This window comes from Drosophila serrata, unplaced genomic scaffold (genome assembly GCF_035046125.1).
Source record: "Drosophila serrata isolate PLE 108 unplaced genomic scaffold, ASM3504612v1 contig_276, whole genome shotgun sequence".
NCBI lineage: Eukaryota > Metazoa > Arthropoda > Insecta > Diptera > Drosophilidae > Drosophila > Drosophila serrata.
The window spans coordinates 10,136,587-10,163,790 of NW_028257174.1; the positions used below are offsets into that span (position 1 = coordinate 10,136,587).

Consider the following 27,204-nt stretch of genomic DNA (forward strand, 5'->3'; position numbering starts at 1 on the left):
TGGAGGCGGCAGGAGGGGCAGCGGGTAGTCGGCGCAGGACGACAGCCGGGCCAGCGAAATTAAGGATAAGCAGTGCAGCGGGATCGAGGATCGCGACGGCTCGTGCCACTCAAAATTCCAGCTTAATTTCGCCGCCGTCGTCGTTGTTGTTTGTTCTTTGGCTTTTGTGTGTTGCCGTGTGTGTGTAACCCTTTAGATCCTGACTGTATGTGGGTGCCAGGAGTAGGTCCACCCTGCATTGCAGTCAGCGATCCTTGATCCTGCGATCCTAACGCTTCGCGTGCCGCTGCACTCATTGTTATGCATTTTAAATATAAATTTTGATGGCCGCCAGACATGCAAGCCAGAAGGATATATGGTAGGAAGGATATTATATTTAGCTTCGTTGGTGTCCACACCGAGCAAGTTTAAAACATTTTGTGCATTTTGTTTTCTGCCTAAATGCCCGTTAATTCGCGGCGTTAATGAGGCTGAGCGTTGCCAACGAGGCTGCATGTCCGTGTCCTGTGTCCTGTGTCCTGGGTCCTGGGTCTCGTGTCCTGTGTCCTGGGTGGCCTGCAGATGGCCCAGGGATAGCAGCTACGATCTCCGATCTGCGATCTGCGCAGCTATTTCAATTTTCGGCTGCTCATTATCGTTATTACCGGGGCTTATTTATTTTATAAACGATAATAACCAGGTTAATAACAACCAGTCCCAGGACCCTGCAATCGACCGGTGACACCTTCCTGTCTGCCCTTCTTCCTTCCATCTTGGCATAAGCCATAAGCCAATCCCAGGTCGGAGATATCTCTTGGAGATATCTTTTACGTATCGATGGATAAGATCTTTGAATATTAATTTCCATTGGATTCTGTGACGGATAAGAAAAGTCGTTGACTAAAATGTAAATTGTGTAATGAGAGCCAAGCACTTGATATCCTTTAGATTTGAAAGATAACCCTGCCCTTATATAATATTATGTCATATTTAATCAACATTGGGAATAAAGTAAAAAATATATAATTAAACCATGAACAGAAGAATTACAGGAATCTGGAAAGAATTGTATTCATTATATATTCACAAAAAATCCCGCTCGATCGATATCATATTACTGATATTGATTTATTTCAATTTAAAACATTGAAAAATTGTTGCATTTAATATTAAATAATTCAGACTGAAGTTTAATGAATTATATACAAGTTATATACATTTATACACATTAAGTAATGGCTATTTTTATATAACCTATATTCTAGAGTATATGAAATCGATATTTTTCTATGTTAATTTTTTTGGGTAAATCAAAGTTATTCATATATCATAACTACGCCAAAAATGCATTAATTTCAATTCGGAAAGCTGCCCTAGGTTTGTTTTTATTAGTATAACAAATCTGCTTACTAAATTTAAATTTAAAAAAAATTAAAATTTTTCCCCCAATTTTTGTCAATTTTGACGATGTAACCCCTTATAAAATTTGGAAAAAAATTAAAAATTTTTTTTTCTCCCAGATATGGCTAGATCGACTCGGCTGTTGATGCTGGTCAAGAATATATATGATTTATAGGGTCGGAAATGACTTCTTCACTGATTAAAATAATAATACCCTCTGCTAGTTTCGTGAAATCAATATTTTTATGATAATTTTTTTTGTCAAAATTAAATTTTTAAAAATTCATAACTCAGTCAAAAAATCATTAATTTCAATTCGGAAAGCAATTCTGTACCAGTTTTTATAAGGTTAATAAATCTGCATAATGGATATAACATTTAAAAAAGAATCAAATTTTCGTTCAAATTTTGACAATTTTAACAATGTAACCCCTTATAAAATTTTGAAGAAATTGATAAAATTTTTTTTCTTTTGCAATATGTCTAAATAGATTCGCCTTTTGATGCTGATTAAGAATATATATGATTTATAGGGTCGGAAATGACTTCTTCACTGTGTTACAACCTTCTAAATAAAACTATAATACCCTTGCAAGGGTAAAAATATAAATTGATTATAAAATTGATAAAATATATATCTCTAAAATATTAAACAATTTTTAAATAAATAATGAGCACCTTAAAAACATAAAAAATAAGTAAAAACTGCAACAGTAAACAAAGTGCAAGGGTAACAACGCCTTATCAGGCGCTTTAAGATGATTGAGGGGCACTCCCTGAATAAAAAAAAAAACAAAATGGTGCATAAATAATTAACGCATTCGCTCTTAATTCTGCAGTTGCAGTTGCAGAGTCGTGTTGCCGTTTATATCCACATTAATTGGGACATTATCAGGCGTGGCTCAGTTTCAGCTTGCGCCTCAGACTTGGACTCGGTTTCAGTTTCAAGTTTAAGTTTGACTTTAAGTTCGAGTTCATCAGGTATTATTGCCCAACGGGATGCCCTGGGCATCGCCCTCTGGCCCGGCCTCCAATGCGTTTATGTCTTCCCCGGGGTCCACTTTTTTTTCGGGCGTCCTCTATTTATCCTTTGAAATTTTATGTTTCAATTTTGCGCCGCTGTTTTCCGCTTTTATATTCGGGCTTTCATTGTTTTTGTTGTTTTGTTTTTTTTTTTTTTTAAGTTTTTTAGGGCATCGATATCTTGTAATTGAGAGCTGACAACATTATCGAGCCACGCCCAAGTGCCAGGACCAGTGTCAGTGTCAGTACACCTTTTCAAGTTCCCGGTTTCAGTAATATACACAGAAAAAAATATTCAATATCCTTTCTGTCACAGGATATTATAAGTTAAAGATTTCACAGTTTTAGAATTTAATTTTTTAAGATTTTGGCAGCTGGACATATGACCGTTAGACTCAGAAACTTGGCGAACAAGTTTGTCCATTTTTGGGCGCCATTTGAGCTTTGCGATCTGACAGATGCGGGCATCCTCCTGGTTCTGGTCCTGATCCCGCTAGTCCAACTTATTTTGAATAACAAAGCGGCCCGGTTGCAGGCCGATCCCGTGTCCATTGTCTGGACCATAGAGACATTGGTCCAGCTGGCCAGCTTGGGATGCTGGGCGCCCGCCGCTTCTCACGCTGACCAGTTGCTGACCAATTGTTGAATGCCGGACAGCTGTGGCCCAAAACTCGAACCCAAACCATTGTCGAAGTCCCGAAAATCCCGATTCCGGAAAGCTGGGCAAGGCTAGAAAAGCTTTTTGTTATTTGACTCCATTGTTGTCCTTGCGCAGTCACACGCTCCGAAAGGGCCACGCACAATGGGCCTAGAACAGGACCTACCTACAGGACCTATGTAGGTCCCAGACACACACTCCTTTCACCGTTTGGGCGCTGTCTCGCCTCAGCGGGGACAATAGAAAAGCGACCCGGGAGTTGTTGCTCCAAGGCGTTCTACCGAACTGGTTCTCTTTGCCACAAAGGAATCCCATCCTTGGGTCATCTTGCAAGGAAACTTTAATTTTTAAACTAGATTTGGATAGTTTAACAATCCTTTTTTGAGAGGATATCCAGTTGCCCTTTCCATTGTCCATATAAATCTTATTGAATTTGAAATTATAGGAGGGCCACAGTATGAAATGGGTGGTGTATTTTACATAGCATACTTTTCACACTATTTAAATTAATTTCCAACCCAGAGTAACATAAACAAAAATAACTCACTTTGTATAAATCTTGGCTTATTTAATGTTCTTACTTTAAAAACCGCATACATTTTATATATTTATTGAAACAAATATGATAAAAAATATGTAACATACCCATTCAAAATTAGAACAAATATTGTACAATATTATTAATTTACAAAAATGAACAATATTTTCATTTTATTAACTAGAAAATATATATTTGTAGGTAAAATAATTGTATTATTGTTTAAATATCGCGCGAAATGTGAAGTGTGCTCGCCTGTTTCTCCATTCACAAGAGTAAAGGATACTTCAGGATATCCCTGGAAACTGGTCACTCTTAAATTGCTTACTGTATTAGCGTTGCCAGGCTGGGCATTTAATATCGAGCATTCCTTATTTTACCATAATTTTTGTTTACCATTAATATTTTATTTGCCCCCATAATCAATATGCCTGTGCAGGGTATTATAATTTTAGTTACAAGCTTCCAACACGGTGAAGGAGTCATTTCCGACCCTATAAATCATATATATTCTTGATCAGCATCAACAGCCGAGTCGATCTAGCCTTGTCTAAGAGAAAAAAAGTTTTACCAATTTTTTCCAAATTTTATAAGGGGTTACATCGTTAAAACTTGCATAAATTGGCGAAAGAAAATTTAAATTTTTAAAATATTAAATCCAGTATGCAGATTTATTAATCTTTAAAAAACTAAAACAGAACTGCTTTCCGAATTGAAATTAATGGTTTTTTGATTTAGTTATGGATTTTATAAACTTTGCTTTTTGCAACATAAAAATCATATAAAACTATCGATTTCAAGAATCTTGCAGAGAGTATTATTATTTTAATCAGTGAAGGAGTCATTTCCGACCCTATAAATCATATATATTCTTGATCAGCATCAACAGCCGAGTCGATCTAGCCACGTCTAAGAGAAAAAAAATTTTACCAATTTTTTCCAAATTTTATAAGGGGTTACATCGTTAAAATTTGCAAAAATTGGCGAAAAAAATTAACATTTCAAAAATGAATTATCCAGTATGCAGATTTATTAACATTTAAAAAACTAACACAGAACTGCTTTCCGAATCGAAATTAATGGTTTTTTGACTTAGTTATGGATTTTATAAACTTTGATTGGAGAAAAAGAAACTATCATATAAAAATATGCTTTTAAAGTACCTATAAGGTACATATTTTCAGTTTTCGCGATGATTATATCTGTGCCAAATTGCCAGAAGCCATATATATTTCGCTTCGGCTTATGGAAATGGAAGAATATATACTCTTGGATCAATCAAAATAAAAACAACTTTTAGTGTGTTTACATTTGCTTCCGATATATTTATTTTTCATGGGCCTTACATTCAAAATAAGTGTGTTATGTATATATCTCCTATATACCGAAACTCTTAATCAACTGATGCTTATTTGTAAGTTTTATCTTAGTCTTGCTATCAAGGAAACAAAAGGTAATGGTGGTTTCTGAGTCCTCGTCAGCATCGTCAAAAATGTACATAAATATATCATTCATTGATAGAAATTGCTTGTCCATGTTTTTTTCTAATTAATTACGTTTTTTAAGGCTACTTGGGAGGGGGGAAAGGATTAGGAAGTGTGTGGTGACCGATTGGGGACTGACTGACGGCATGCGGCACTTAAACTCTTGATTTGAGGCCTTCGTTTCACTTTTGTTTTAAATCTATATGTATTTTCTAGCTCTTCGTTTTTATACAACAATTGCTAAAAGCTAAAGAGTGCCAGAGAGAACTTAAGGCGAGATAAATAAACCTATCCAAAACCCGTTGGGTTAGCAAGAGTATGCGTGTGGCAATGACCATAAAGTGGACTGGCCTCACACGCATGATCTTTTTTATTACAATGATAAGAAATAGTATAAACAAAAAAAAAAACAAAAACCTGTGTACATGTACAGCATTATTAACACTAAATTAACGAATCTCTGGCTTGCTCTGCTTGGCTCTTGTTGCGCAAAAGGTGAAACTTTTGTTATGTGGCACTTGGCCCTCTATTTTTTAATATCTATCCTCTTTTCTGTATTCTTTTATTTGGAGCAGTAGCTCCTTCTCCTCCTATGCATTCATCTGATGCAATTACTTCACAAAGGCCTCGGGCGGTATCTGGTTGTCCTTGAAAAGCTTTTCGAACACAAAGGCGGCATGGTTGTAGTCCCAATTTGTTTCCTCCAGGCATCTATGTAGCAAAGGTATTAATAAGTATGGTTTTTTTTTTAATATAAGAACTTCTTTTGCTTGGGATCGAACTTACTTGCGACTCCAAACCGCATTCATCTGGCTCTGAGCACACATGGCCTGAATCATTTGCATTTTCGTATTCTCGTCGTGAACTACTGGGCCAGGTGCTACTGCCGGCGCTGCAGGAGCTCCACCACTGGCCACCGAACTGGTGGCACCTAATGGGGCTCCTGGCAAAATGGCTACGGTCGCCACATTGCCCACGCTGCCGGGATTGAGACGACCCTGCAGAGTTGATCCTGTAGAAGAGCCTGCTGCAGCGGCAGCAGCAGCGGCTGCGGCGGCACTTGTCGAAGCAATAGCGCCGGCAGCCGGCTGATGCTGCGAGCGTTTAAACTCGCGTGACTGCTCATTAGTGGCACTGGTCACGAAAATGGTCTCGTTGCGAATGCAATAGCCGTTGTTCTGCGGCACCACAACAAAGGTGCGGGCAAAGTGGCGGAGATCGTAGTTGGTATTGCCAGTCTCACGGCTTAGCTCCTTGAATAGTCCGGTCACGGTGAAGACCATCATTGATGCCTGAGGATTAGCAAATGGGAATTAGCTTGAAATACATAAGAGGAATGGATTGTATTGCTCACATTGAAGATGGTCAGGTCAACGGTGAAGGTGCGACGCTCGTGCTGTGTACGCGGCCACTCGTCCAATGTGGACACGCAGGCCAGACGGCCATACTTCAGCTGACGGATGCGGTGGTCATCCCGATCATTGTTCACCACGCGGCGCAGATTGCGATTGAACTTCCAGAAGTTGTTCAGTCTGTAGGTGAAGGGATAATTTAGGACACTGTGTAAGGACATCAGTTGTAAGCACTCACCTTCCCGCCTGACTGGCCGAAGGCATTGTTATAGAGAGCATAGATTGCTCGTGGTAGGCATCCAGCAACGCCTGACGGTTGTCCGAATCAAAAATGCGGAAGTACTGGTCCAGAAACTGGCGCACAATCTCGGCTCCGGCATTGTCGCACAGGAAGGAGGCCTTGGTCTCGGGCATGCGTCCCGACTCAGTGAGATCAAAGTCAACCTGGGGCCCTAGGGTCTCGCCATCCTACAAATGGTTATTATTGAGAGGGTTTGCTTTTATAAAATTTCATAGGGAAGGTCAAAAATTGTTATTAAAGATCTGTTTACAATAGCTATCCCAAGTCCCATTTTCACTTGAATTTTAGACTAGACTAAAGGAATGAGAGGTAGAAGGTTCAAGGATTAAATAAGAAGGAATAAGATGCGTAAAGCGCATTGGATAAAGGACGGTTGAATCTCTCTCTGTGGCTTTCGTAGAGAGTTACGCATCATATTCCTCAAATTGTCTTTGAATAGCCCCATCTAAACCTGTTTTACAAACTGATGACTTACCAACTTGAGCAGCTTGGGGAACTTGCGACGGGTTTCACTGTAAATAGTTCGATGTGGATAGTTTCGGCCGTGCGATGAAGTTTGATATGCGATTTAAATAGCGAGAAATAATAATTAAATGGGCTCTTTGGTGCGGAGCATGTCCTGCGGGAGTTGTAGTTGCAGACGAAACCCAGGAATTGCCCAGAGATCCTTGTGGATCATATAGCTTTACCGTTATACTTTAATAGCTCGCTTTCTGGTTAGAGCTTTGGACTGGCTGAAGAGGCAGAGGCACTTGGTCGCTGGCGGTCATTATGCGCCCTTTGGAAGCGATTATTGTGACTCTGAATGTAGGCGGAACAAGAGTACATTTGAGCAGTGCATTTGTGTGCCAGTGTAGGGCATCTTTTGTGTTTTTTTTTTAGTTTTTTCTTTTTTCTTATACATATTTTTTTTTGTTTTTTTTTCTTCTTTATTTTAATTTTTTCGTTCTTTTTTTTTAAGCAAAAAGTTGAGTGATATGAGCGAGGGCAGCAGGTCATAGGTGGCTGCTCCATCACTTCAGTTCAAACATGTTCGATCGTCGTGGGTGTGTGTGTATGTGTGTGTGTGTGTGTGTGTGTGTGTGTGTGTGTACGTGCATCGCAACCGCAGACGAAGCATGCGCCCAAAGCAAATACCGCACAAAATTGAACTGTGAACGGCCCGCAACCCAACTCATTGCTTATCACGTTGCAGCCGCCGACGCCAGCAGCGTTCCAAGTCCCTAGTCCGTCTCTTGGTTAGGTGGTGTGTCAGTTCTCTGCCCCTCTGGTCGTCGTCGTCGTTGTCGTTGTCGTCCTGCTGCTGGTCGCTGCGCACCCAACACCTCACTTCGCCTCCTCTTCTCGGCAACCACCGCAAAAGCAACAAGAAGCAACACGATAACACAACACGGCACGCGTGCGCGTGACAGGACACACACGTCACTGTGCGCGTGTGGCTGTGTACGTGTGCCCGTATATGTTGCAGCGGGATGCACGGTGGGTGGGTCGGTGGATTTTATCGATAGTTTCTAACTCTTCGTTTACTTCTATTTGCAACTTTGCATTGCCAACGTTCGTTTCAGTTATTGTTGTTTTTGTTGCTCTGCTTGGGAGTGATGCATGTTCGCCTGCCTCAATGGAATTGCGAGCGGTGCAGGGTATACTGTGCGTGTGTGTGCGTGTAAAGTTTGTTTGGCATTGCCATAATGTCGAAAGTGTAGTCCTTGAACGGTACTTTTTCTTGGTTTCAGAATTATTTTTGCATGTGTCTCTTTTTATTTCTTTTATTTTTTCTGTTTCTTTTTTTTTGTTTTTGTATTTTTTCTGTTTCTTTTTTTCTCTTTTTTTTGTACACTGCCCAAAAATATCTGGTTCACCAAAGGCGCAGCCTTTTGCTTTGGAGGCAGCTCTATTTTGGAAAAACTTCTTCCCCCAAAGTGCATTTGCCTGCTCAGTCGGGTTTCTGATCAAAAACAAATGAAGCCTGAAGACTGAAGGCCTTCTCAAGGGCCCCCGGCTCATCCTGGTTTTCTGTATGTGGCCACAACTTGGCAGACCATACGCTTTTTAAAAAGAACAAAAACGTAGGCAACAGAATAATATGGAATAAAATATGCTAATAATCCTAATTCCTCTGTGACTCCTGACGCGGCGACTCCCACGTCGAATTTACTCTATGCGGCAGCATCCTCTAAAAAGGTTAGCAGAAAACTGATCACACCATAGTATACCTGATATAGTGCTGGTTGTCCTTGTAGCGGGAGCGGCACGGATTGTTCTTTAACACCAACTCCAGGATGTTCAGATTGCGGAACACCACCAGGTGGGCAAGCGATGGAATCTGTAAGAGCAAGACTGGTTAGACTGGACAGAAAGAGAGTATCTAGTGAACTTACCTTATTATCACCCAAATAGAGGACCTTGAGATTGGGAATGCGCTTCTCTACTCCCTTGAACGCCTCCATGCTGGACATGCAGTTATCATTCAGATTAAGCGCCTCCAGATCGGGTATATTCTCGCATATAATGTCAATGGCGGTGCTCATCACGTTCGAACGAAAGAGCGGACAGAAGATGTGCTTCAGGTCAGGATCGGTGTGGAAGCGGGACAGATCCAAGGCCTTGGTCTGTATATTATAGCGCTTGGCCATTACCACCTTCATCTTCTCCTTGAGGTTATCGTCGATGGCCACCAGCGGTATCCCACTGCGCACGCGCGGCATTAGGCGGAATCCATCCGGTAGCTGGGCATTTCTGCCCAAGTGTTGGATACGCTCGGCCACCTCAAAATCGTCCGTGAAGAATATGACACTGCTGCGCTCCGAACGCCAGTATTGTGGTATAAAGATATGCGGTGACATGGCAGCCATTAGGGCACGCAAAAGTGTCTCCTTGTCGTAGATCTGTCCATTGTGAATCTGGTAAAAAGGGAAGAGTGTAGGAATGAGATTCATGTGGACATATGTATATCTGAAATATCTGCATGTGGAGGAAGCACAGAGCTGATAGCATTCATGTTATGTCATCTGTCGCCAACGCATTACGAATTCCTGTGTGTGCGCCCTGTTATGATTTGTTTGCTCGAAATGCTCCACTTTTGTGGTTGACTTTATGTGTGCTCTATCAATAGGGGAGTGTATGAGCCAGAGATAGTTCCAAAAGTCTCACCTTGGAGGAGCACGTACCAGACCGGTAACACTTTCTGGGTTTAGGAAAGCAACAATTGTCACAGTGGTCTCGCAAATGTAATCATATAGTGATCTTAAAAAGCTTTGATTCTGATTTATTGGATTACCAAATTGAAAGATAGTAGATAGTAGTACAAAAAAAAAAAAAAAGAACAGAAAGAACATATCTTCACTAATTCGTATATGGAAATAAAAATATTAATAATATTTCAACAATGTTATCTATATATTGTTTGATTATTAGGAATAATTACAGTTATGCAACAGATTAAGGCCAGCGTTTGATAACCCTTTGTACGTTCACGTTCGATAAAAGATCACACATTCAAAGGGATGCAAAATTCCAGTCACATGAGTGAACAGAGAGGAGGGTGTGTAATCCATCCACCCATCCACTCACTTATCGGTAATTGCCTCTGTTCACTCGTCATATTGCACCCAATTACGATAGGCGAATTAGTGGGACGACCGCCTATTTGCATGCCATTCATATCCGAGTCTATGGACTTGTCACCTAATTACACTTTCGGAGCGGTCGCAGTGGAGCAGAGCTGGCCTCTTATCAGTGGAACTGTCACTGATTTAATTATGTGAGGGAGAGTGAGAGTGAGGGAAATGGAGACAGAGCGGAAGCGAAAGGCTTCGCGAACTCCATGGCACTCCACTCGACTCCACTCCACTTTCATGCCAAGGTCAGATACCAATATCGGTCACTTGGCTATTATTGGCTATGTACTAGGCGATATCTAATCGGTGGTCTACAGCAGACTGTACCCATCATGCATGGGTAAATACACAAAAGAATCAGTGGAAAGTAATTCAATTTATGGGATCACTTTGAGTACAGTCCTCCAGTCCCGGCTATATATACATATATGTATCTACATATCATATATGAATTATATATCTACCGACGCAGGCGAAATAATGATCGTGTGAATGATCCATCCCCCTGCCACGACGAAAACGACACACTATTTATATCAACAAGATAAGTCCGGCCCGCCCATCCATCTCACTCATTCATTGCGCATTAATGCGATAAATTTATTTATTACCGGCATTAGATGTTATTATTATTTATGTCTGTGGAAAGCCTTCGATATGAGTAGTAGTTCTAAACCCTAGGTTTTGGAATATTTCCATTTCGAGTACCTTTTATCATCTAAGGTTTACCTTAAGCCAGGTTTTGTCTAGACTTTTGACTCTCTTAATCTAGTTTTTCAATTTAATAAGCCATTTATTTCCACACAATAAGATCCCTTTAGCTTTTTATCTTTGGAGATAATAATATTAATACTTGTTGTTGAGACTTTTACAAGGTGTTTTATTTTTGTTTGTTTTCTTAAATGAGAACAAGTCACAACACTTTATCATTTATGCCTTCCTCTCTATCTGAATGAAATCACTTGACAAAATTAGAACATTGCATCTGAATGAATCACTCGAGAGAAACCTCATCCTTTGTGTTGGCTATGGAATGTCTTATGGGCCTGGGACAACAACGGAAGCTCTGAAATCGAACGAACAACGCACCTGAGCATGGCTGATAATAGGCAAACTTAAACCCGTTAAGAACATTAAGAACCTTTCCAGTAAATACAGATGATGACTGGTGAGAGCTTTGGGGATCGGTAACAGTTTCCCATTCCGCTCCCAAGACCATGGAGGGGAGTAAGGCGGTGCTTTGTTGTTTGCTTAGCAAGCTGCGAGCTGTATATAGGTATAGGAATACTTTATTTATTGTATTCCGCACAATACAAAATATACAAGCTCGTCGAGACATATTTCTAGAATTGATATGGAGCTCTGTGACGACTCCAACGGCGACGTCAGCCACAACAGCGACGGCAATGTCGTCGTTGGATTCCGATTCCGATTCGGAATCGGATTCGGATTCGGGTTGGGTTGCGGCTGGGACTGGTACTGGTGCTGGCTGGGCTAACAAGTGAACACCGGCGAACAACGCACCATTCGCTGCCAGACGTGCGGAGTTGAAGCAACAACAAATAAGAGTGGTCCCTGGGCAGAGATTCAAAACGAACCGACAAGGAATCCCTAGATACATACACACACAATAAAAAGACCACCATGGGAGGCTGTTGCTCAAAGGACCTGGACGACAAGCGCTCCTGGAGCCCCGAGGAGACCAAGAATGGCGTAAGGACAAGGACCTTGACCCTTTTGTTTTTGTACCAACTAATGGGCCCTACCTAATCCCCCTTCAGAGCACCACATCCACCATCATTGCCCAGCCCCTGGACGAGGTGGGCAGCACTGGGGTATTCACACTGACGCGCACTACAACGACTAGCACGCGTCAGGAGAAGACGGTGACCACCACCAACCATGACGAGCCGGAGGAGTAGTCGGTGCACTAGTCGTAGTAGCTGGAGCTGAGCTGCCAAATATTTAAAATAAGAACCCGCTCCTTATTTTCAATCTGTTTTTTTTTTAACACCTTTTTTGTTGTTGTTGAAACGATTCCAACAGTGGTGTGTGTGTGTAGTGTGTTGTGTTGTGAGTGTGTGTGAGTGAAAATGTGTTGAGAATAAGAGACAATGTGCATACGACGAATATATAGTCTATATATGAATCAAGTTAAGCTGTTAACGAGTAATAATTATTAATTGTTATGCGCCTGAATTCCAATTTTGCAATAAATTGTTGAAACGCTAAATCTCAACAAACTTGATTTCCCAGAGACTCAATAATTCCCAGTTTTCTCAAGCTTTATCTAATCAATTGCAGTCGATTGTGTTCAATATAATTTCGATTCTTAACGGATTGGTTAATCTAGATATATACTCTATATGTAAAGTATGGTGAACTACGTCTAGAGTCTAAAGACAAAAGGAACTCAAGAGTTTGCTCTTTGCTGTGCCTACACATTGCTTATTTTTTGTTTGTTTTCTTTTTCGAATGCCACACAGAGCGTATATTTTCTGATTCATCCATCATATATATATATATATATATATATATATATATATATATATATATATAAGTATATATATGGCGTCAATTTCACTTGACTATGAAAGAGTATACAGCCCCGTTTCCGTACGTTCTTAATCTAGATTAAAATGGGAATTTCAATGATACCATAAATTGTTTTCCGCTAAGAACTATACAGTTCAGGATCTTATAATATCATACTACACATATTAATTATGATCTTTTATGAAAATTAATTAATATTTAAAGATAATTGGTGAGGAGATCGAGTGCGAGAAGAAAATAGAACCAAGTTGCTGAATTATAAGAATAAGAATAACAAAATTTGCTTGCTATATTGCTGTTATTAGAGTTAGTTAAAAGTTAGGGACCCCCATTTTAAGGACTGAGTTATGGTATCCCACTGAAAGATTCTTTAAAACATTCTCTGATTTTCGGAAGATTCACTCGAGAGATATCCACTGTGCAAAGTGGGGACAACAGATGGGGTGGAGTGGCCTGAAAAGGGCAACCTGTCAGTTCAATTGGCGCGATAAGAAGAGCGATCCAAAGCATTACTGGCCGATGACATCAGGCGATGCACAAGGGGGCAGTGAACGGAGTCACAATTGAATGGGGAAGGTGATTACGATTAGGGGAAGCTCTTTTTGGGGGGTTGGGTTTTGCCCGACCCCCTACAAACACACGCTCTATGAGTCAGTTGTGTCTGTTTTAGGCCACATTAGGCAACACAGTTTGTTATCACAGCCTTGTTTTCATGCTGGCCAGAATGAGAATGACTAACAAGGGACACGGGCACGTGTTTGCCGTCATTAACACCGATCAGTCATTGTGTCTTGGAATGCTTTGGCCATTCCATTCACACGTATGGATATAGCTTATAGAGTACATATATAGTATGCTGCTCAATATCTAGCATGTTAGCTGGGAAATCATTGGGAAAATGCAAATGCAAATGCGACTGCCAGTTGCGATTTGCAATTCGAAATTCGCAATTATAAACACTACGCTGACCAGGTCATTACATGCGACTTGACAATCTAGTTGTTCTCTTGTCAGTCAAGAGCACAACAAATACACACATCATCGAGCTATGAAAACAATAATAATAGAAAAAAATAATTACTTTGCTTTAGTATTGATTTTGTTTACCAATAATTTATGCAGAAGTGAATCTTTGAATATAAATTGTGAGCCATTCGGCAGGGGAAAAGCTCTTAAGCCGCCTCAAGGTAGACAACAGATATTCCCACGGAAAAAAGGGGAATTCCTATATGCATATAGATTCTAGAAGCTTATTATTAGAGAGGTTTTGGCCACTACTTGTACAAGGTAAAAATATCGCCTAAAGCTCTATTAAAATGTATCAAAAAAATTACTGTATTGATATTTGATACAAATCTCCCACATATAAATCCAATTCTTATGGTTAGATATATGCAAAAGCTATAAATCTATAGTCTACATAATATATATCAGGTGTTAAATAAATGTTTAATAATTTAAATAGCATTTTTTAAATATTTATTCGGTACTCTTCATAATAAAGATAAAGATAAAGATCTTAATAAGTCAAACTTTATGATATTTTTATGTAGTATCGGACCCTCTATATAGGTCCCTAGATTAGTGGTATTTTTCGATCAGTAATCATTACGAATTTTAAGAAATGGAAGTAACTGACAAATATAATTTAATGTAATGCCAGTAACAACTGCTCCGCCATTCTAACTCATCCAAGAGGCTATAATAATAGATAAGATTATAGAAGGGGGATAGACAAGTGGCACCCAGCACTCACAGCAATGAGAAAACACTGTCCAAACTGCGCAGATAAATTGAATGTGAATCGGAGGCGGAGACAAAACAAGCAAAATATATAGAATATATAAAAAAAAAACGAGAAACGAAAGCGAAATCAAACGAAAGCTCTCCACTGGCAATTAATAAATAAACATGTGGACGAGACAAAACATATGCTGAAAGCCTGACAGAGGGGTTGACTCTGGGCTCTGGCTGCCTCCGATTGTGCTGCATATGCAGATAAAATAATTTCGAGCGACCCTACACTGACTTTTCAATCAACGTCGCTGAACGTTGATAGTGCTGAGCATTTAAGCTTTATATTGTCGCAATTTTGGGGAAAAGTACACTCTCAGAAAAAGTTAAACCCACAATTCAATAAGATTTAAGGCTACAAAGCCACACTACAAACTAACCCAGCTAAAAATGAATTAATAATCTATTGAACACTTGAATTACCTCTTGGAAAATGTAGAAGAGAATACATCAATATTTATAGGGTCAGAAACTACAACTGCACTGCATTGCAAGCTTCTAAATAAAATTATAATACCCTTGTGCAAGGGTATAAATATAGCTAGATCCAAACTGGACAGCACTGTGTCCCAAGGGAACAAGCGAGCGGGGTAAAGAGCATACATATAGAAATTGGAGCGCACCCCAAGTTGAGGCCACGATCGACGGTTCGACAGCAGTTTTAAACCCAAGCTTGTCGCAGTCGGACACAGACATGAACTTAATTCCGGGCAACATCCTCCTCCTCCTCTTGATCCTTGGCATTTGCATGGCCCGTGCCATGCCCATGACCAACGACGACCAGGAACTAACGGCTTTGGATTCCGTTGAACAGTCGCTGCCGCTGCTGCCCACCGGACATCGCAGACCGGAGTCGGAGTTCGTCGGCAGAATTGCGCCCAAGGTCCAGGAGGCCAGCGAGGAGAGACCCGAGGAGCAGTTTGACACTCTGGTGCAAGAGCTACAAGCCGCTGGGGTACATACCGCCGATCGCCGTGCTCTGCATACCCTCACCTACAAGGAACTGGTCCGGCTCCTAGCGCTCTATCAACTAGCCCAGGGACGCAACTACTACGATGCAGGCGATCAGAAAAAGACCATAGCCTAATGCCCACATTTTAGTTCGATTTGGTTTGGTGACAATCATGACGATTAGTAAGCTCGTTTATTGTGGCGGAATGTTAAAGCCAAAGTTCACTTAATAAAATGTGCCAAAAATAATTGAAGGCGTGTTTGAACCTATAACGGAGTCCCTTGCAGACTAGATCATGGTTAGGGAATGATGGAAATAACTACAAAATCCCTAATAACTTGATATTATTTTAAGATGTGTCCACTAGGCAGGGTTTGCTTGTGCCCATGACCAACATTCCCTGTTACGAATTCGCTTACAGCCTCTGTCGCCTGCTACGCCACATTCTTGTGCTTCTCCCACTCAATCTCATCCAGCCGCGGTGGGGCATCTACCGATATGCCGCCAATCTCCGAGCTGGTGGCGGTGATCACCAGACGCGGCATCTGGCGTCGCTGTAGGCGTTTGGCAATTGGCGGTACAAAGAGATCATGCTTAATCAACGTGCAGTCAGCGTCCTGGTAGATGTGCCGATTGCTGTCCCAGTTGAGCAGGGCAAACAGCCAGGACAAGAGCCAGCCGCCAAAGAAGGCGATCACAAAGCCCAAGGCAGCATACCACATATAACTGATCCTGTATAGATAGAAGAAATGTTCTTCCTCCGCCTCGGCCTCCGCTTTTGCAGCTTTGAAGAAGATGTCCTGTGCGTAGCTCCTGTCCAGCGGGCATCCCTCAGTTGACATGTCTAGACTTTGGGGCACCGGTTTTGGTTGACCGAAACCAATCCAGAAGCAGAACGCCAGCGAAATGAGCAGACCTCCGATGGCTCCCTTCTCATTGGCCTTGGTCACATACATGCCCAGCGTAAAGAGTCCCAGGAGGGGGCCTCCGATGATGCCGAATATCGATAGAGCCGCCTGCAGCAATCCGCCGATGGAGCCCGCCAAGAAGGCCATGCCAATGCAGAGGGCACCGAAGAACAGCGACAGCAGCTTCGAGTGCCACAACGTCTCGCGATCCGTCAGGGTTCGCTTACCAAAGCGATGCACTACCGGTTTGAGGTAATCCTCCAGTGTGACGGCCGCCAGCGAGCTGATGATCGAGCTGATGGTGGAGAGACTGGCACAGAAGATGCCCGAAACAAAGAGCCCGGCAAGGCCAGTGTATTCGCTCATGGTGTCAACGACGAAAAGCGGCATCACCTGGTCGCGGGAATTGACGCGTCCCTCAAGCACAGGATCACAATTGCGGTAATACCAATAGATGCACAGCCCGGAGAAGCAGGTGCTAAGGCTCAGCAGGCACAGAATGGGAAGGCACCACCAGAGAGCCGCTCGGGCGGCACTCAGACTTCGTACCGACATCAGGCGCTGCACCTGCGTCTGGTTGACGCCATAGATGGCCAAATATGTGGCACTACCACCAAGGATCTGTGTGAACCAAGTGTGCCGCTCCGTCGGATCCACACTAAAGTTTGTCAAATCGATGCGTCCGTTCTCCTTTGCCACACGCCAGATTTCTTCCAAGCTGCCGGCCTTGACCCAGGCACAGATGATCACGCTGAAGACGGCGGCGAACATGAGCAGCGACTGGTAGATGTCGGTGATGAGCACGGCCTTCATGCCGCCCAGTGTAGCGTAAAACGTGCACACAACGCCGACGATCACAATGGAGAAGACCTGATTGAGTCCGGTGACAGCCTCCAGGGCCAGAGCCGGAGCATACACCACAATGCCCATGTAGAGGATCATTTGGAGCGAGAAGCTTAGCGAGGCGGCCAGTCGGGTGGCGTAGCCAAAGCGCAGCTGCAGATACTCGTAAACGCTGGCCGCTTTCAGGCGATAGAAGACCGGTATGATGAGGTAGGCGGCCACCGGTGTCGATACCACGTACGACAGATTGATCAGGACGAACATGGTGCCGTACTGATAGTTCTCCATCGATACGCCCAATATGGTTACGGCTGACATGAAGCTTGCCATCAGACTGAAGGCTACTGGGGCTACGCCCATGGAACGGTCCGCCAGCAGGTACTCTGTGGTGGTGCTCTGCTTACCGCCAACGAAACGATAGTAGATGCCGATGGCCACCGAAATGATCATCACCACGGCCAGGATGGTGTAGTCCCAGGCGCCGAGGGTGGCCATTGCTGCGATGAGGTGAGAGCAGGTGCTGCTATTCGAATTTGGTAGTAGTTGCTTTTCCCGGGCAAACTTAATCGCACATCTAATCGCTGCCGGCTGATAAGTGACCCTAATCGGGCCTCTTGAGATTCAGCGAGTAGTGTGTGTGGAGAACGCTTTACGTCTTCACCGTCTGCCGGCTGCCGATGAAATGAAGGCCCAAAAGGAGGCACTGGCACTGCTAACTGGCTGGCTTTTAGGGCCTTTACGCCATTTACGACACCGCCGGGAGATAGCGCGAGACTGCTGCCCGCTCTGATGGTGTTGGTGGTGGTGGGCTCAGGGGCATTCACTCACCAACTGGTTATGACCCACAGCCTCCCGACCTCTCGAACTCTCAATGGGATAGAAGAGAGAGGCAGAGAGAGGGAAAGTCAGCTGCAGTACCAAGTCGGGCCAGAGGCAACAGGCAGGCACTGTGGCCGACAGAGTTTAGCCATCCATAAATATTTATTTGCGCGCTCGCTGGCTGGCCTATGCCTGCAATTGTAATCTCTGCGCCAACCCTCCTTCCCACCATAACCACTATCCAGATCCAGTCCGCCGGTTATTGAAAATGTGCTTGTTTGCTTTACGATTTTTACGAGTGAAATTAATTAATAAACACAACGGGCAAAGAACACAGAGGCGCCCAATGCCCGCATGCTCGCGGAATGTGAACAAATAAACAAATAGTCAACGACAACCATTGTGTGCACCGCCCGAAAGATGTAACTTCGGGAGCTCTTAATGGTTGTTCGACGATGCCAGAGTACCATTAGGGCGAGCAAGGGATTTGGTAGTGACCTTAGGTCGGTATGTGTACATATCCACAAGTAGATGCGAGAGACCTTTTAACTAGTATCTAAATAACTGCCAGACGATAAACACCACACTTGCGATACGAATCACATGCGTACCGTGGCGATAAGTTGCAGGAGCCTATAATAGTTATTTCAATTCTGGTCTATATAGATATACACCCCCGTCTATTTGGTTTACGCAGCACATGGATCGCAGAAGTTGTGTTTATTGCGGCTGTGGACTTACCGTCACTTGGTACCAGCCAAAATTGTTGGGCATCAGTTTGCCAAATCTGCCGCGCGGTATGGGTGAGCCGCGACGTCGGGAACTGGGGCGGTCCTACAGGATCGGATAAGGTATATTTAGATAAAACACAAAACACGAATATATAGAAAGCATGCTTACTCTGGCTGCTGTGGTCATTTCGTTCATATCATCATCCTCGTCCCAGCGACGCACATCGTCGAGTCGCAACTTGATATCTTTTTTGTTGTGCGGAAACTGTGGCGGCTTGAAGCTAACGCGACGCTTGTTGCGATCCTTGCGGCGCTGATGATCCTCAAACTCTGTGTTGGCCATCAAAACAGTGTACAGTACATAGGGAAATGTGCATTGCGTTTACTTACCGTCGAAGTCTTTGAGCGCGGAGTAGCGTCCGCCACCAGCGCCACCACCGCCGCCTCCTCCTCCTCCTCCTCCACCATTGCCGCCCCCGTTGTTGTTGTAACGCTGTCCACCTCCACCGCCGCGCTTGGGCATCTTGAGTTTTCTTAACTATAGAAAACTTTTGCGAAAGTTGATTCCGGTAATATGTGCAACCAGCACGCGCGTACACGTTTTGCTTGGGTTCAGTTTTGGTAGTCTGCTTTGTCAAGAATCGCAGCGCACCGAACACAATGCGCCGCTTGTTCCCCGCGGTATTTGTTTACCTATTGACCTACTGATCACTTGGCGGCACAAATTTTCGCTCGAAATAATTTAGATTTACAACTTTGGGAATGAAAAGAAGGACAACGCAATTCTATGAAATATTTTTTTATGGTTGTACTTTTAGTGTGACCGGCTGACGAGCGGGCTACCGATAAATGCGGGAAAACTATCGATGTATCGACTCCTTAGCTATTTTAACGCCAAATCTGGCAGTTTCTTGTACGCCAACATGTATTTTCTCATTCGTTTTTAGATTAAAAGAACCAGAAACATCTATTTTAAATAGCAGTTGTTTTTAATCTAATTTGACAGCAAGATCTAATTTGAAAGTTAAGATGAAAGAAATAAACAAACTTAAAATTGTTAAGCACTAATTTTGGTGAAAACTTTCAAATAGCAACAAGTTGGCAGCACGGCCGTAATCCGGTTTCATTATCACCAATATGCCCGACCGAAATCGACCTCTGAAGGTAATCCGGGCCGACTCGGAGGCCCACTTGGTGAATGGTCTGGCCGATCTCTTACAGCACTGCTCCCAGGAGGCGCTCGCCAGGAAGGAAAGGTTCCATATCGGGCTCTCAGGTGAGCAACGACCCGGCCAGGTCAACCGTGCGTGCCGATAAGCCCAACTTAGGGTGACCTTGTCAGGTGCTCTCGTTCTTATTCCAAAGTCAAGTGTTTCATTTCGTTTCCATTGTTAGGTGGCTCTCTGGTCCAGCTGCTGACGAAGGCTCTAAAGGCGCGAGCGGGAGATTTGAACACTGCCAAGTGGACGTTCTTTTTCTGTGACGAGCGCTATGTACCGCAAGCTGACGGCGATTCCACCTACGGTGCCTACAGGACGGAGTGGCTAACCCAACTGCCGGGCATCCAGGACTCGCAGTTCGTCAAGGCTGACACCGCCAAGTCGCTGGACGAATGCGCCGCAGACTACGAAGCGAAGGTCCGAGATCAAGTGGGCTGCGGTTGCCTGCCGCAGTTTGACCTCCTGCTCCTGGGCATGGGACCCGATGGCCACACATGCTCCCTGTTTCCCGAGCAGCCAGCCACGCTGCAGGAATCCCAACGCCTGGTCATTCCCATCCGGAACTCTCCTAAGCCGCCACCAGAGCGCATCACCTTCACCCTACCGCTAATCAACAATGCCCGGGATGTGAGCTTCGTGGTGACGGGCGCCGGGAAAGCAAGTGTAGTAAAGGTCAGTTAATGATTCGGTATTGTGCATTAGCTTTGTAATATCACAATGTTTCTCCCAATTTCAATACAGCGTGTGTTTGTGGATCAGGACAGGGAGTTTCCCGCTGCCTGGGTGAATCCCGTTCAAGGACAGTTGACGTTAATTGTAGATGCGGGAGCAGGAAAGGAGATTGAAGTCCTGACATGACAATATAATAACGAATCTTGTAAATAATTATATTTTTTGGTCTTTTTATATATATCGATTATTGAATTTGTTTTTTACTATGTATTTTAAATTTTATATCGATAAGTTTAAAAAAAGCTAGATTTTGCTTGAAAATGATAGTCGAGTTTCTATCGAGACCGATGACACGACCCTTCACCTATCGATTTTATTCCAGATGTGACCGTACGCTGCCACACGACGAACGGCGCACCTAGTATGCCCACATTTGGGGTCACAACAAACGCCTTGTACTGGTAAAAAGTGGTAAAAAAATTAAGGAAATGCAGCAGCAGTGGCGGTAATTGTGGATGCACCCAGTAAGAGCAATAGCCATGGCCTCGCACTACCCGCACCCGCAGCCCGATCCGGGCCTCAAGTCCGAGACGCAGCCGGCGGGCGGTAAGTTGGACGCCCTGGATTCCATTGACGCAGACCGCATATGCCGCGTTTGCCTTAAGGACGCTTCACAGGACGGAGAGCTGCACTTCATCTTCGCAGACGGGCCATTGGAGCTGGGCGCCAACTTGGCGCGCATCCTGGACGAGTGTACGCTGCATCCGTGCGAACGACAAGACGGAATGCCGTCGAACATGTGCGGTTCCTGCGTAGAGGCAGCCCGCCACGCCTACCGCTTCAAGCGCAATGCCGAGCGCTCCTACTGCTCCCTGGTGGCGCTGCTCGGCCGCTCCCCGCAGTTAAAGCCAAATGGCGCCGAGGCGGCCACTCAGACCGAGCAGGTGGCCCTGCTGCCCTGCGAGATGTGCCACGACCAGTTCCTTAACAGCCTGGAGCTGCGCCTGCACCGCAACCGGGTGCACCGAACGACGAAAGAGGGCACTGAAGGCAACGACGGCGCTGGCGAGGAATTCAAATGCAAGTTCTGTCCGCAGCACTTTCCGCATCTCCGCCAGCTACGCAGCCACTTGGCCCGCAGCCACGAGCAGACCGCTCGCCTTCAGTGCGGCTACTGTCAGCGCACCTTCAGTCGCCGGGACCACCTGCTGCGGCATATGCGCAACCAGCATCGACACCTAGAAGACGACCTCTTCCGCACTTGGCCGCCGGCGGACGAGACGACCATGCAAAGCTCCGCGGGCGATGAGCTAGTCTCTGCTGAAGTGCTGCTCAACGAGAAGGAAGACGACCACGACGAGGGCGACATCTTTCAATGCAACACGAATCCCATTTCCAGCAACGACGACGAAGACGACGATGAGGATAACGTAGAGGCTAAGCAAACACTGTGGCTGCACATCAAGCCGGAGCCCTGTCTAGAGGCCGAGGAAGTAAGCCTGGCCACGCAACTAAAGCTGGAGAAGAAGCGGCGGCGGCGGGAGAAGGTGGAGCCGCGTGTAGCGAGCTCCAGTGATTCGCAGGTGAAACGTAAGTGCCTCCCACGCCTCTAAAGTCCAGCAGTATCTAATTCTTTACATTCCTTAGGTGAGCCCCTAGCCGTTGGTGACTCCCAACTAAGCATCAAGCAGGAAAGCCAGCTGGTTGGCAGCGAAGACGAGGCACCCATGGGTGTGGAGGAGTTTATGGCAATGCATGCCACGAGGGAACTGCCGTTCAGCGATGAGGACCAATTCGGTGACTATGGCGACGACGAAAGTGCCCTGGAGGATGACGACGAGGAGGATGAGGAAGACGATGAGGATGGAGATGCTGACGATGGGGACTTCAAGCTGAAGGTGGAGCCGCTGGACGGTGAGCAGCCGCCAAAGAAGTCCAAGTCTGGCAGGCGGCGCCGCCGTAACAAGGGCGAACCCAATCCGGAGAATCGGTGTGATGTATGCCAGCGTACCTTCTCGCGCCATTGCCACCTGCTGCGCCACAAACTGTCCCACCTGGAGAAGAAACCCCACAACTGCCCGCACTGTCCCAAAGCGTTCGCGCGCAGCGACCACCTCAAGGCGCATGTCCAGAGTCTGCATAGCAATAAGGAGCACAAATGCGGCCTTTGCGAGGCGGCCTTCTCTCGCCTCGACGCTCTGGAGCGGCACAAGGTTAGCAAGCACAACGGCGAGGGCCTTGAGCCGGGGAGTGAGCTCAAGCTGCAGCTGGCCGAGCACACCTGCGAGTACTGCTCCAAGCGCTTCTCCAGCAAAACGTATTTGCGGAAGCATACCTTGCTGCACACCGATTTCCTCTACGCCTGCAAGAGCTGCGAGGAGACATTCCGTGAGCGCGCCCAGCTGAGGGAGCACGAGAAGACGCACACTGGACAACGCAACTTCCTCTGCTGCATCTGTGGCGATAGCTTTGCCCGTAACGACTACCTCCGCGTCCATATGAGGCGCCACAACGGCGAGAAGCCCTACAAGTGCCGCTACTGTGTCAAGGCTTTTCCCCGGGCCACCGATCTCAAGGTCCATGAGCGGTAAGTTTAGTCTTGGTACGATTTATTGCCGCATATTCCTAACCATTCCATTACGCTTGAAGGTACCACACAAACACGAAACCGAACCTGTGCAATACCTGCGGAAAGAGCTTTCACCGGGCCTACAACCTGACCATTCATATGCGCACCCACACCGGGGAGCGACCGTACAAATGCGACCAGTGCCCCAAGAGCTTCACGCAAAGCAACGACCTCAAGGCGCACATCCGCCGTCACACGGGCGAGCGGTACAAGTGTCCGCACTGTGATGCCTACTTTCTGCAGCTGTACAACATGCGCAACCACTGCCTGAGTGCCCACAACAAGCACATTGAGACGAAGACGGGACGGCTGCAGAGGACAGGTCTGTTGGACGATGGCGGCCAGTCGCATCTCACAACCGTTGTGATGCCGCCGTCACAGCTGGCAACGGCAGCGGCTGCTGGTACGGAGTGCACATCCTCGTCCACTGTCATCCACTCCCCGGAAGCATACAGCAGCAATGCGACATCCGCTGGGCTGGCTCCGACAGCAGCAGCAGTAGCGGGAGCAGGAGCAGCGTCCAATACTCTCGATGGAGCCAGCTTTGCACCGACTCCGGTCAATTCGGCGGCAGCATCCTTTGGGGCTTTTAACTTTCCGCCCGCCGTAATGGGTAATTATCCTTATCTTGCGTTCAAGTCGATTTTGTCATGATCGAACATTATTTTGCGTTGTTTTCCTTGTCTAACATGTTCTTTCTCTTTCGGTTTCAGCGCATCTCATGTACAACCATGTCGGCAGCAGCCAACACAGCCAGAGTGGCAGCGACACGGGCAAATAGCCATTGCCTTGGCTCCGCATCCTGCCCCCGAACACAAACAAAACTATTCCAGTGTAGTTATAAGCCCTGTACATAGCCGGCGGAATAGCTGGTCAATCGAAGCGTACATCACAAACGCAGGCAGTGGGCAATTGCCTAACTGACTGCCCATTTTACCGTGTTAATATTGTATTTAGTAATAGTCGAATAGGCACTGTGGTGTGAACATTTTTATAATTCTTACGTGAACGCGTATGTATAGTAATGTAGAAGCTACCCCAATCCCCAATCCTCCTCTCTTATTGTTTATATAAACAATTAAAATATATTGAAGCATTGGAAGTGTAATTGAACAAGAACCACATGTGTTAAAAAGGGGAATCCACCCACCCATTCGCTCTAAAAACAATGTTTCCAATTATTATTAGTTAGCAAACAGAATTTAATGATAAAACAGAACATAAAGTGCAGTGCAAACAAGGGAAACACGAACTGTTAACCGAGTAGTAAAGGTACGTGCTAACTAAAATTAAGTAAATGTCCTGGGGAACTGTCTCTCTAAAACTGTCGACGCGGCTGGACCACCATCAGGCTCTCCCGAGGCGACGGTGGGGTGTTCCTGGCGCGTGGCTCCTGCTGGTGCTCCTCCTCCTCCAGCTGACGCTGCATGGTGGTGGCTACCGCGTGGCGCATCATCCGTGGCGCCTGAAGACGCTGACGCGGAAGCATTGAAGAGCGGCCGGGAGGCTGGAATTCTTCGTAGGATACCCCCTGGTCGGAGTTATCATCCGTGGTGTAGTCGTCCGGCCCGTTTTGTGTGTTTTCCTTCTCTGTGGTCCTGGTGCGTGGTTTCTTGCTTGCACGCGTTCCAATGCTTCGTCTGCCCATGCCGCCGCTGCGACGTAGTGTTGTCTCAAGGACGCGCACCCGCTTCAGAGGTGACTTACTGGCCTTTAACTGGTTGTGGGGCTGACCAACGGCCAACAAGCGTTGGCTGCTGCTGCGCACAGCTGGTGATCCCTTTACGGCGTTTAGAGAACCGATCAGGCTACGCTTGGCGTTCGGTGTCTTCGGACCAGGCGGAACTATGCCAGATGGATTGAGGCGCTTGTGCAAGTTGCCCGTGCTCTTGGTGACGTTCAACGGGCGTAAATGCTGTGTTGAAGGTGTCTTCCGGAGAGACATAGTTGAGCTGGACATGGCCGACATATTGCGCAAAGTGCGTGGCGTGCGAGGAGCTGTCGAGCCCATAGCGGGCGGAGGCATGATCTTGCTGGCCGACGCTGTGGTCGGTGCCTTTTTGCGAGCGGAGCTCAGTAGCTTGGCATGGCGATGGCGTTCCCAGTCGGCGGCCATGCGCTCTAAGATGTTGTCGCCGTGCACCAGGAACGGGGTGTTCTCCTTGGCCTCGTACGCCTGCACCAGCTCAGTGATTTGCTGCTCGATCTTGGGCAGCTTGGATGTAATGGCCTTGCGTTCCTTCTCCTCCTTAAGCAGTTGACCACCGCGGTTGTTGAAGCGGTTGGGCTCGCTGGCCTTGGCCTCCAGCGCCTCCATGCGCGCCCATAACTCCGCCCGGCTTTCGTACAGATCAAATATCTCCTTGTTATTTTCATAGAAGCTCTTGAGGTCGTCCAGCTCCAGTTCGTGAAGCTCCAGCAGGTCCTCATTGTACCAGTCGTTGTAGTAGTTGGAGAACCTCTTGCGCTCCTGCGGGCTCTTAAGGGTTAGATCCCACCACTTATTGATCTCGACGCGGAGCTGTTCGATGAATATCTTAAGGTTCTGCCTTCGGAGGGCCTGGCATCGCTGAAGCTCCTCTCGGAGAACGTCGTACGTGTACTGTGTGTATTCGGTCGCCTCTCGCACCCGTCGCATGGCATATTCGTCCGTCTCCTGCAGACGCTCCCACAGAACACGAATCTTTTCGCGCATGTCGTCAATTCGCTCACGCATCTCCTGCATTTGGTCGGAGAGTTCCTTATGCATTCGACGCAAACGCTCAAAGGTCTCGGGCGTGAGGCAGTGATCCACCTGATTCAGTAGGCGCTCCTCCTGGTCCGTCTGCGGCAGACACTCCAGCAACTTCATGTTGTGCTTGATGCTCTGGCGCAGCTGGTCCATTTCTTTAAGGCGCAACACTCGCTGGGTGCGCAGCCGCTCAAGGTGATCCCGGAACGCGTCCATCTCCTCCGGCAGAGGCAGAGGATCTGCCAGCAGGGGCAAGGGCAGTTCTCCCAGTTCCTCGCATAGCTGTTCCTGCTGGAGCAGCAGCTCGCAAATCTCAGCGCGGCGCCTGCCCAGTTCCTCGCGCAGATGCTCGATGCTTTTGTCCAGCTTCAGCTGCCAGATGACCAGCGGGACGTCATCTGGCCGCTCACCGATGTCCACAGACTCGTGGAGCAGGCGCGTTAGGTCTCTGGCTTCAGCTCGCAGGCCGGCGATCTCGTCGATGATTGTCTGCTGCTTTTCGCGCGACTCGTTCAGCAAATCAGTGTAGAAGGTTTGCGCGTGATCCTTCAGCCTGTGCAGAAATTCGCCACAGGTCTTTGTGTCGAAGATGCGCAACCACATAGCGTGCAGCAAGTCCACATTCTCCGCCGTCATCTCCAGGATTTCCGCCTTAAACGACGCGAAGTTGTGGCTATCCATGATCCGTTTTGTTGAGTTCAGATGTAGTGATGTTTGCTGTTTGATATTGGCGTCCAGGAATGCGCTGACGTTCTATTTAAAAGGCATGACTGTTTGCCAATAGCCGCCTGGAGTTTCAGATGAACTCGAAGTTGACTGCACCAGACTGGAATGTGTTTATCTTGACGAAATTAAGCGACGCCACCAGTAAATTCAAATCGAAATGGCGGCCGAAAACTGTTTGCCACAAAAAAGTGTGGCCGACCTGTGTTTTTTTTTGTATTTATTCATAATAAAATACTAAAATGTGATCAGAAAATACTAGAACCTTGTGTT

General features: G+C 45.8%; 7 protein-coding genes and 1 long non-coding RNA gene across 10 annotated transcripts in view; 4 read left to right on the forward strand and 4 right to left on the reverse strand.

Annotated features, from left to right (window-relative positions):
- The window catches only part of Pgls (6-phosphogluconolactonase), a 30,240-nt gene extending 9,154 nt beyond the window's left edge, over positions 1-21,086 (forward strand). The window contains exons 2-4 of one of the 3 annotated variants that reach the window (XM_086836436.1): positions 19,775-20,232; positions 20,352-20,848; positions 20,918-21,086. In XM_086836436.1, the coding sequence (XP_086692562.1) occupies positions 20,094-20,232; positions 20,352-20,848; positions 20,918-21,034 (753 nt within the window). In that variant the 5' untranslated portion in view covers positions 19,775-20,093 and the 3' untranslated portion in view covers positions 21,035-21,086. Of the gene's footprint in view, positions 1-19,771; positions 20,233-20,351; positions 20,849-20,917 lie in introns of those variants that run through there. The other 2 variants (XM_086836437.1, XM_020949844.2) reach the window with 2 other exon arrangements.
- Positions 4,900-19,781, reverse strand: sbr (nuclear RNA export factor small bristles). Its single transcript, XM_020949843.2, has 10 exons — positions 19,347-19,781; positions 19,126-19,286; positions 18,967-19,059; positions 9,115-9,636; positions 8,950-9,059; positions 7,212-7,248; positions 6,674-6,903; positions 6,438-6,615; positions 5,870-6,375; positions 4,900-5,794 (listed from the first exon to the last, which is right to left on the reverse strand). Exons 1-10 carry the CDS (start codon positions 19,477-19,479, stop codon positions 5,695-5,697), a joined length of 2,070 nt encoding a protein of 689 aa, XP_020805502.2. The 5' UTR covers positions 19,480-19,781; the 3' UTR covers positions 4,900-5,694.
- LOC147643344 (uncharacterized) lies at positions 11,213-11,709 on the reverse strand. Its single transcript, XR_015272446.1, has 2 exons — positions 11,495-11,709; positions 11,213-11,419 (listed from the first exon to the last, which is right to left on the reverse strand). It is a non-coding gene; the product is annotated as an uncharacterized LOC147643344 (long non-coding RNA).
- Positions 11,546-12,596, forward strand: LOC110181913 (uncharacterized). Its single transcript, XM_020949847.2, has 2 exons — positions 11,546-12,066; positions 12,135-12,596. Exons 1-2 carry the CDS (start codon positions 11,998-12,000, stop codon positions 12,273-12,275), a joined length of 210 nt encoding a protein of 69 aa, XP_020805506.1. The 5' UTR covers positions 11,546-11,997; the 3' UTR covers positions 12,276-12,596.
- On the forward strand, positions 15,398-15,903 carry LOC110181912 (uncharacterized). Its single transcript, XM_020949845.2, has one exon. The coding sequence runs from the start codon at positions 15,398-15,400 to the stop codon at positions 15,788-15,790; it is 393 nt and encodes a 130-aa protein (XP_020805504.1). The 3' UTR covers positions 15,791-15,903.
- On the reverse strand, positions 15,815-18,603 carry LOC110181908 (putative sodium-dependent multivitamin transporter). Its single transcript, XM_020949842.2, has one exon. The coding sequence runs from the start codon at positions 17,899-17,901 to the stop codon at positions 16,090-16,092; it is 1,812 nt and encodes a 603-aa protein (XP_020805501.2). The 5' UTR covers positions 17,902-18,603; the 3' UTR covers positions 15,815-16,089.
- LOC110181906 (uncharacterized) lies at positions 20,922-24,596 on the forward strand. The gene is made up of 5 exons (XM_020949840.2): positions 20,922-21,053; positions 21,231-22,438; positions 22,496-23,435; positions 23,498-24,090; positions 24,191-24,596. The coding sequence occupies exons 2-5, from the start codon at positions 21,364-21,366 to the stop codon at positions 24,256-24,258; spliced, it is 2,676 nt and encodes an 891-aa protein (XP_020805499.1). The 5' UTR covers positions 20,922-21,053; positions 21,231-21,363; the 3' UTR covers positions 24,259-24,596.
- A 55-nt stretch (positions 24,597-24,651) lies between these two features.
- Positions 24,652-27,147, reverse strand: feo (fascetto). The gene has a single exon (XM_020949841.2). It carries the CDS (start codon positions 26,887-26,889, stop codon positions 24,796-24,798), a length of 2,094 nt encoding a protein of 697 aa, XP_020805500.2. The 5' UTR covers positions 26,890-27,147; the 3' UTR covers positions 24,652-24,795.
- Positions 27,148-27,204: the final 57 nt, after the last annotated feature.

Coding starts and splice junctions, on each gene's coding strand:
- sbr (XM_020949843.2), bottom strand. CDS start 19,479: ATGCCCAAGCGCGGCGGTGGAGGTGGACAGCGTTACAACAACAACGGG. Junction 9,637..18,966: donor TTGGCTGGTACCAAGTGACG/GTAAGTCCACAG, acceptor CCTTTTTACCAG/ATTCACAATGGACAGATCTA. Junction 5,795..5,869: donor AATGCGGTTTGGAGTCGCAA/GTAAGTTCGATC, acceptor TTTGCTACATAG/ATGCCTGGAGGAAACAAATT.
- LOC110181912 (XM_020949845.2), top strand. CDS start 15,398: ATGAACTTAATTCCGGGCAACATCCTCCTCCTCCTCTTGATCCTTGGC.
- feo (XM_020949841.2), bottom strand. CDS start 26,889: ATGGATAGCCACAACTTCGCGTCGTTTAAGGCGGAAATCCTGGAGATG.
- LOC110181906 (XM_020949840.2), top strand. CDS start 21,364: ATGCACCCAGTAAGAGCAATAGCCATGGCCTCGCACTACCCGCACCCG. Junction 22,439..22,495: donor CAGTGATTCGCAGGTGAAAC/GTAAGTGCCTCC, acceptor TACATTCCTTAG/GTGAGCCCCTAGCCGTTGGT. Junction 23,436..23,497: donor GATCTCAAGGTCCATGAGCG/GTAAGTTTAGTC, acceptor TTACGCTTGAAG/GTACCACACAAACACGAAAC.
- LOC110181913 (XM_020949847.2), top strand. CDS start 11,998: ATGGGAGGCTGTTGCTCAAAGGACCTGGACGACAAGCGCTCCTGGAGC. Junction 12,067..12,134: donor CCGAGGAGACCAAGAATGGC/GTAAGGACAAGG, acceptor ATCCCCCTTCAG/AGCACCACATCCACCATCAT.
- LOC110181908 (XM_020949842.2), bottom strand. CDS start 17,901: ATGGCCACCCTCGGCGCCTGGGACTACACCATCCTGGCCGTGGTGATG.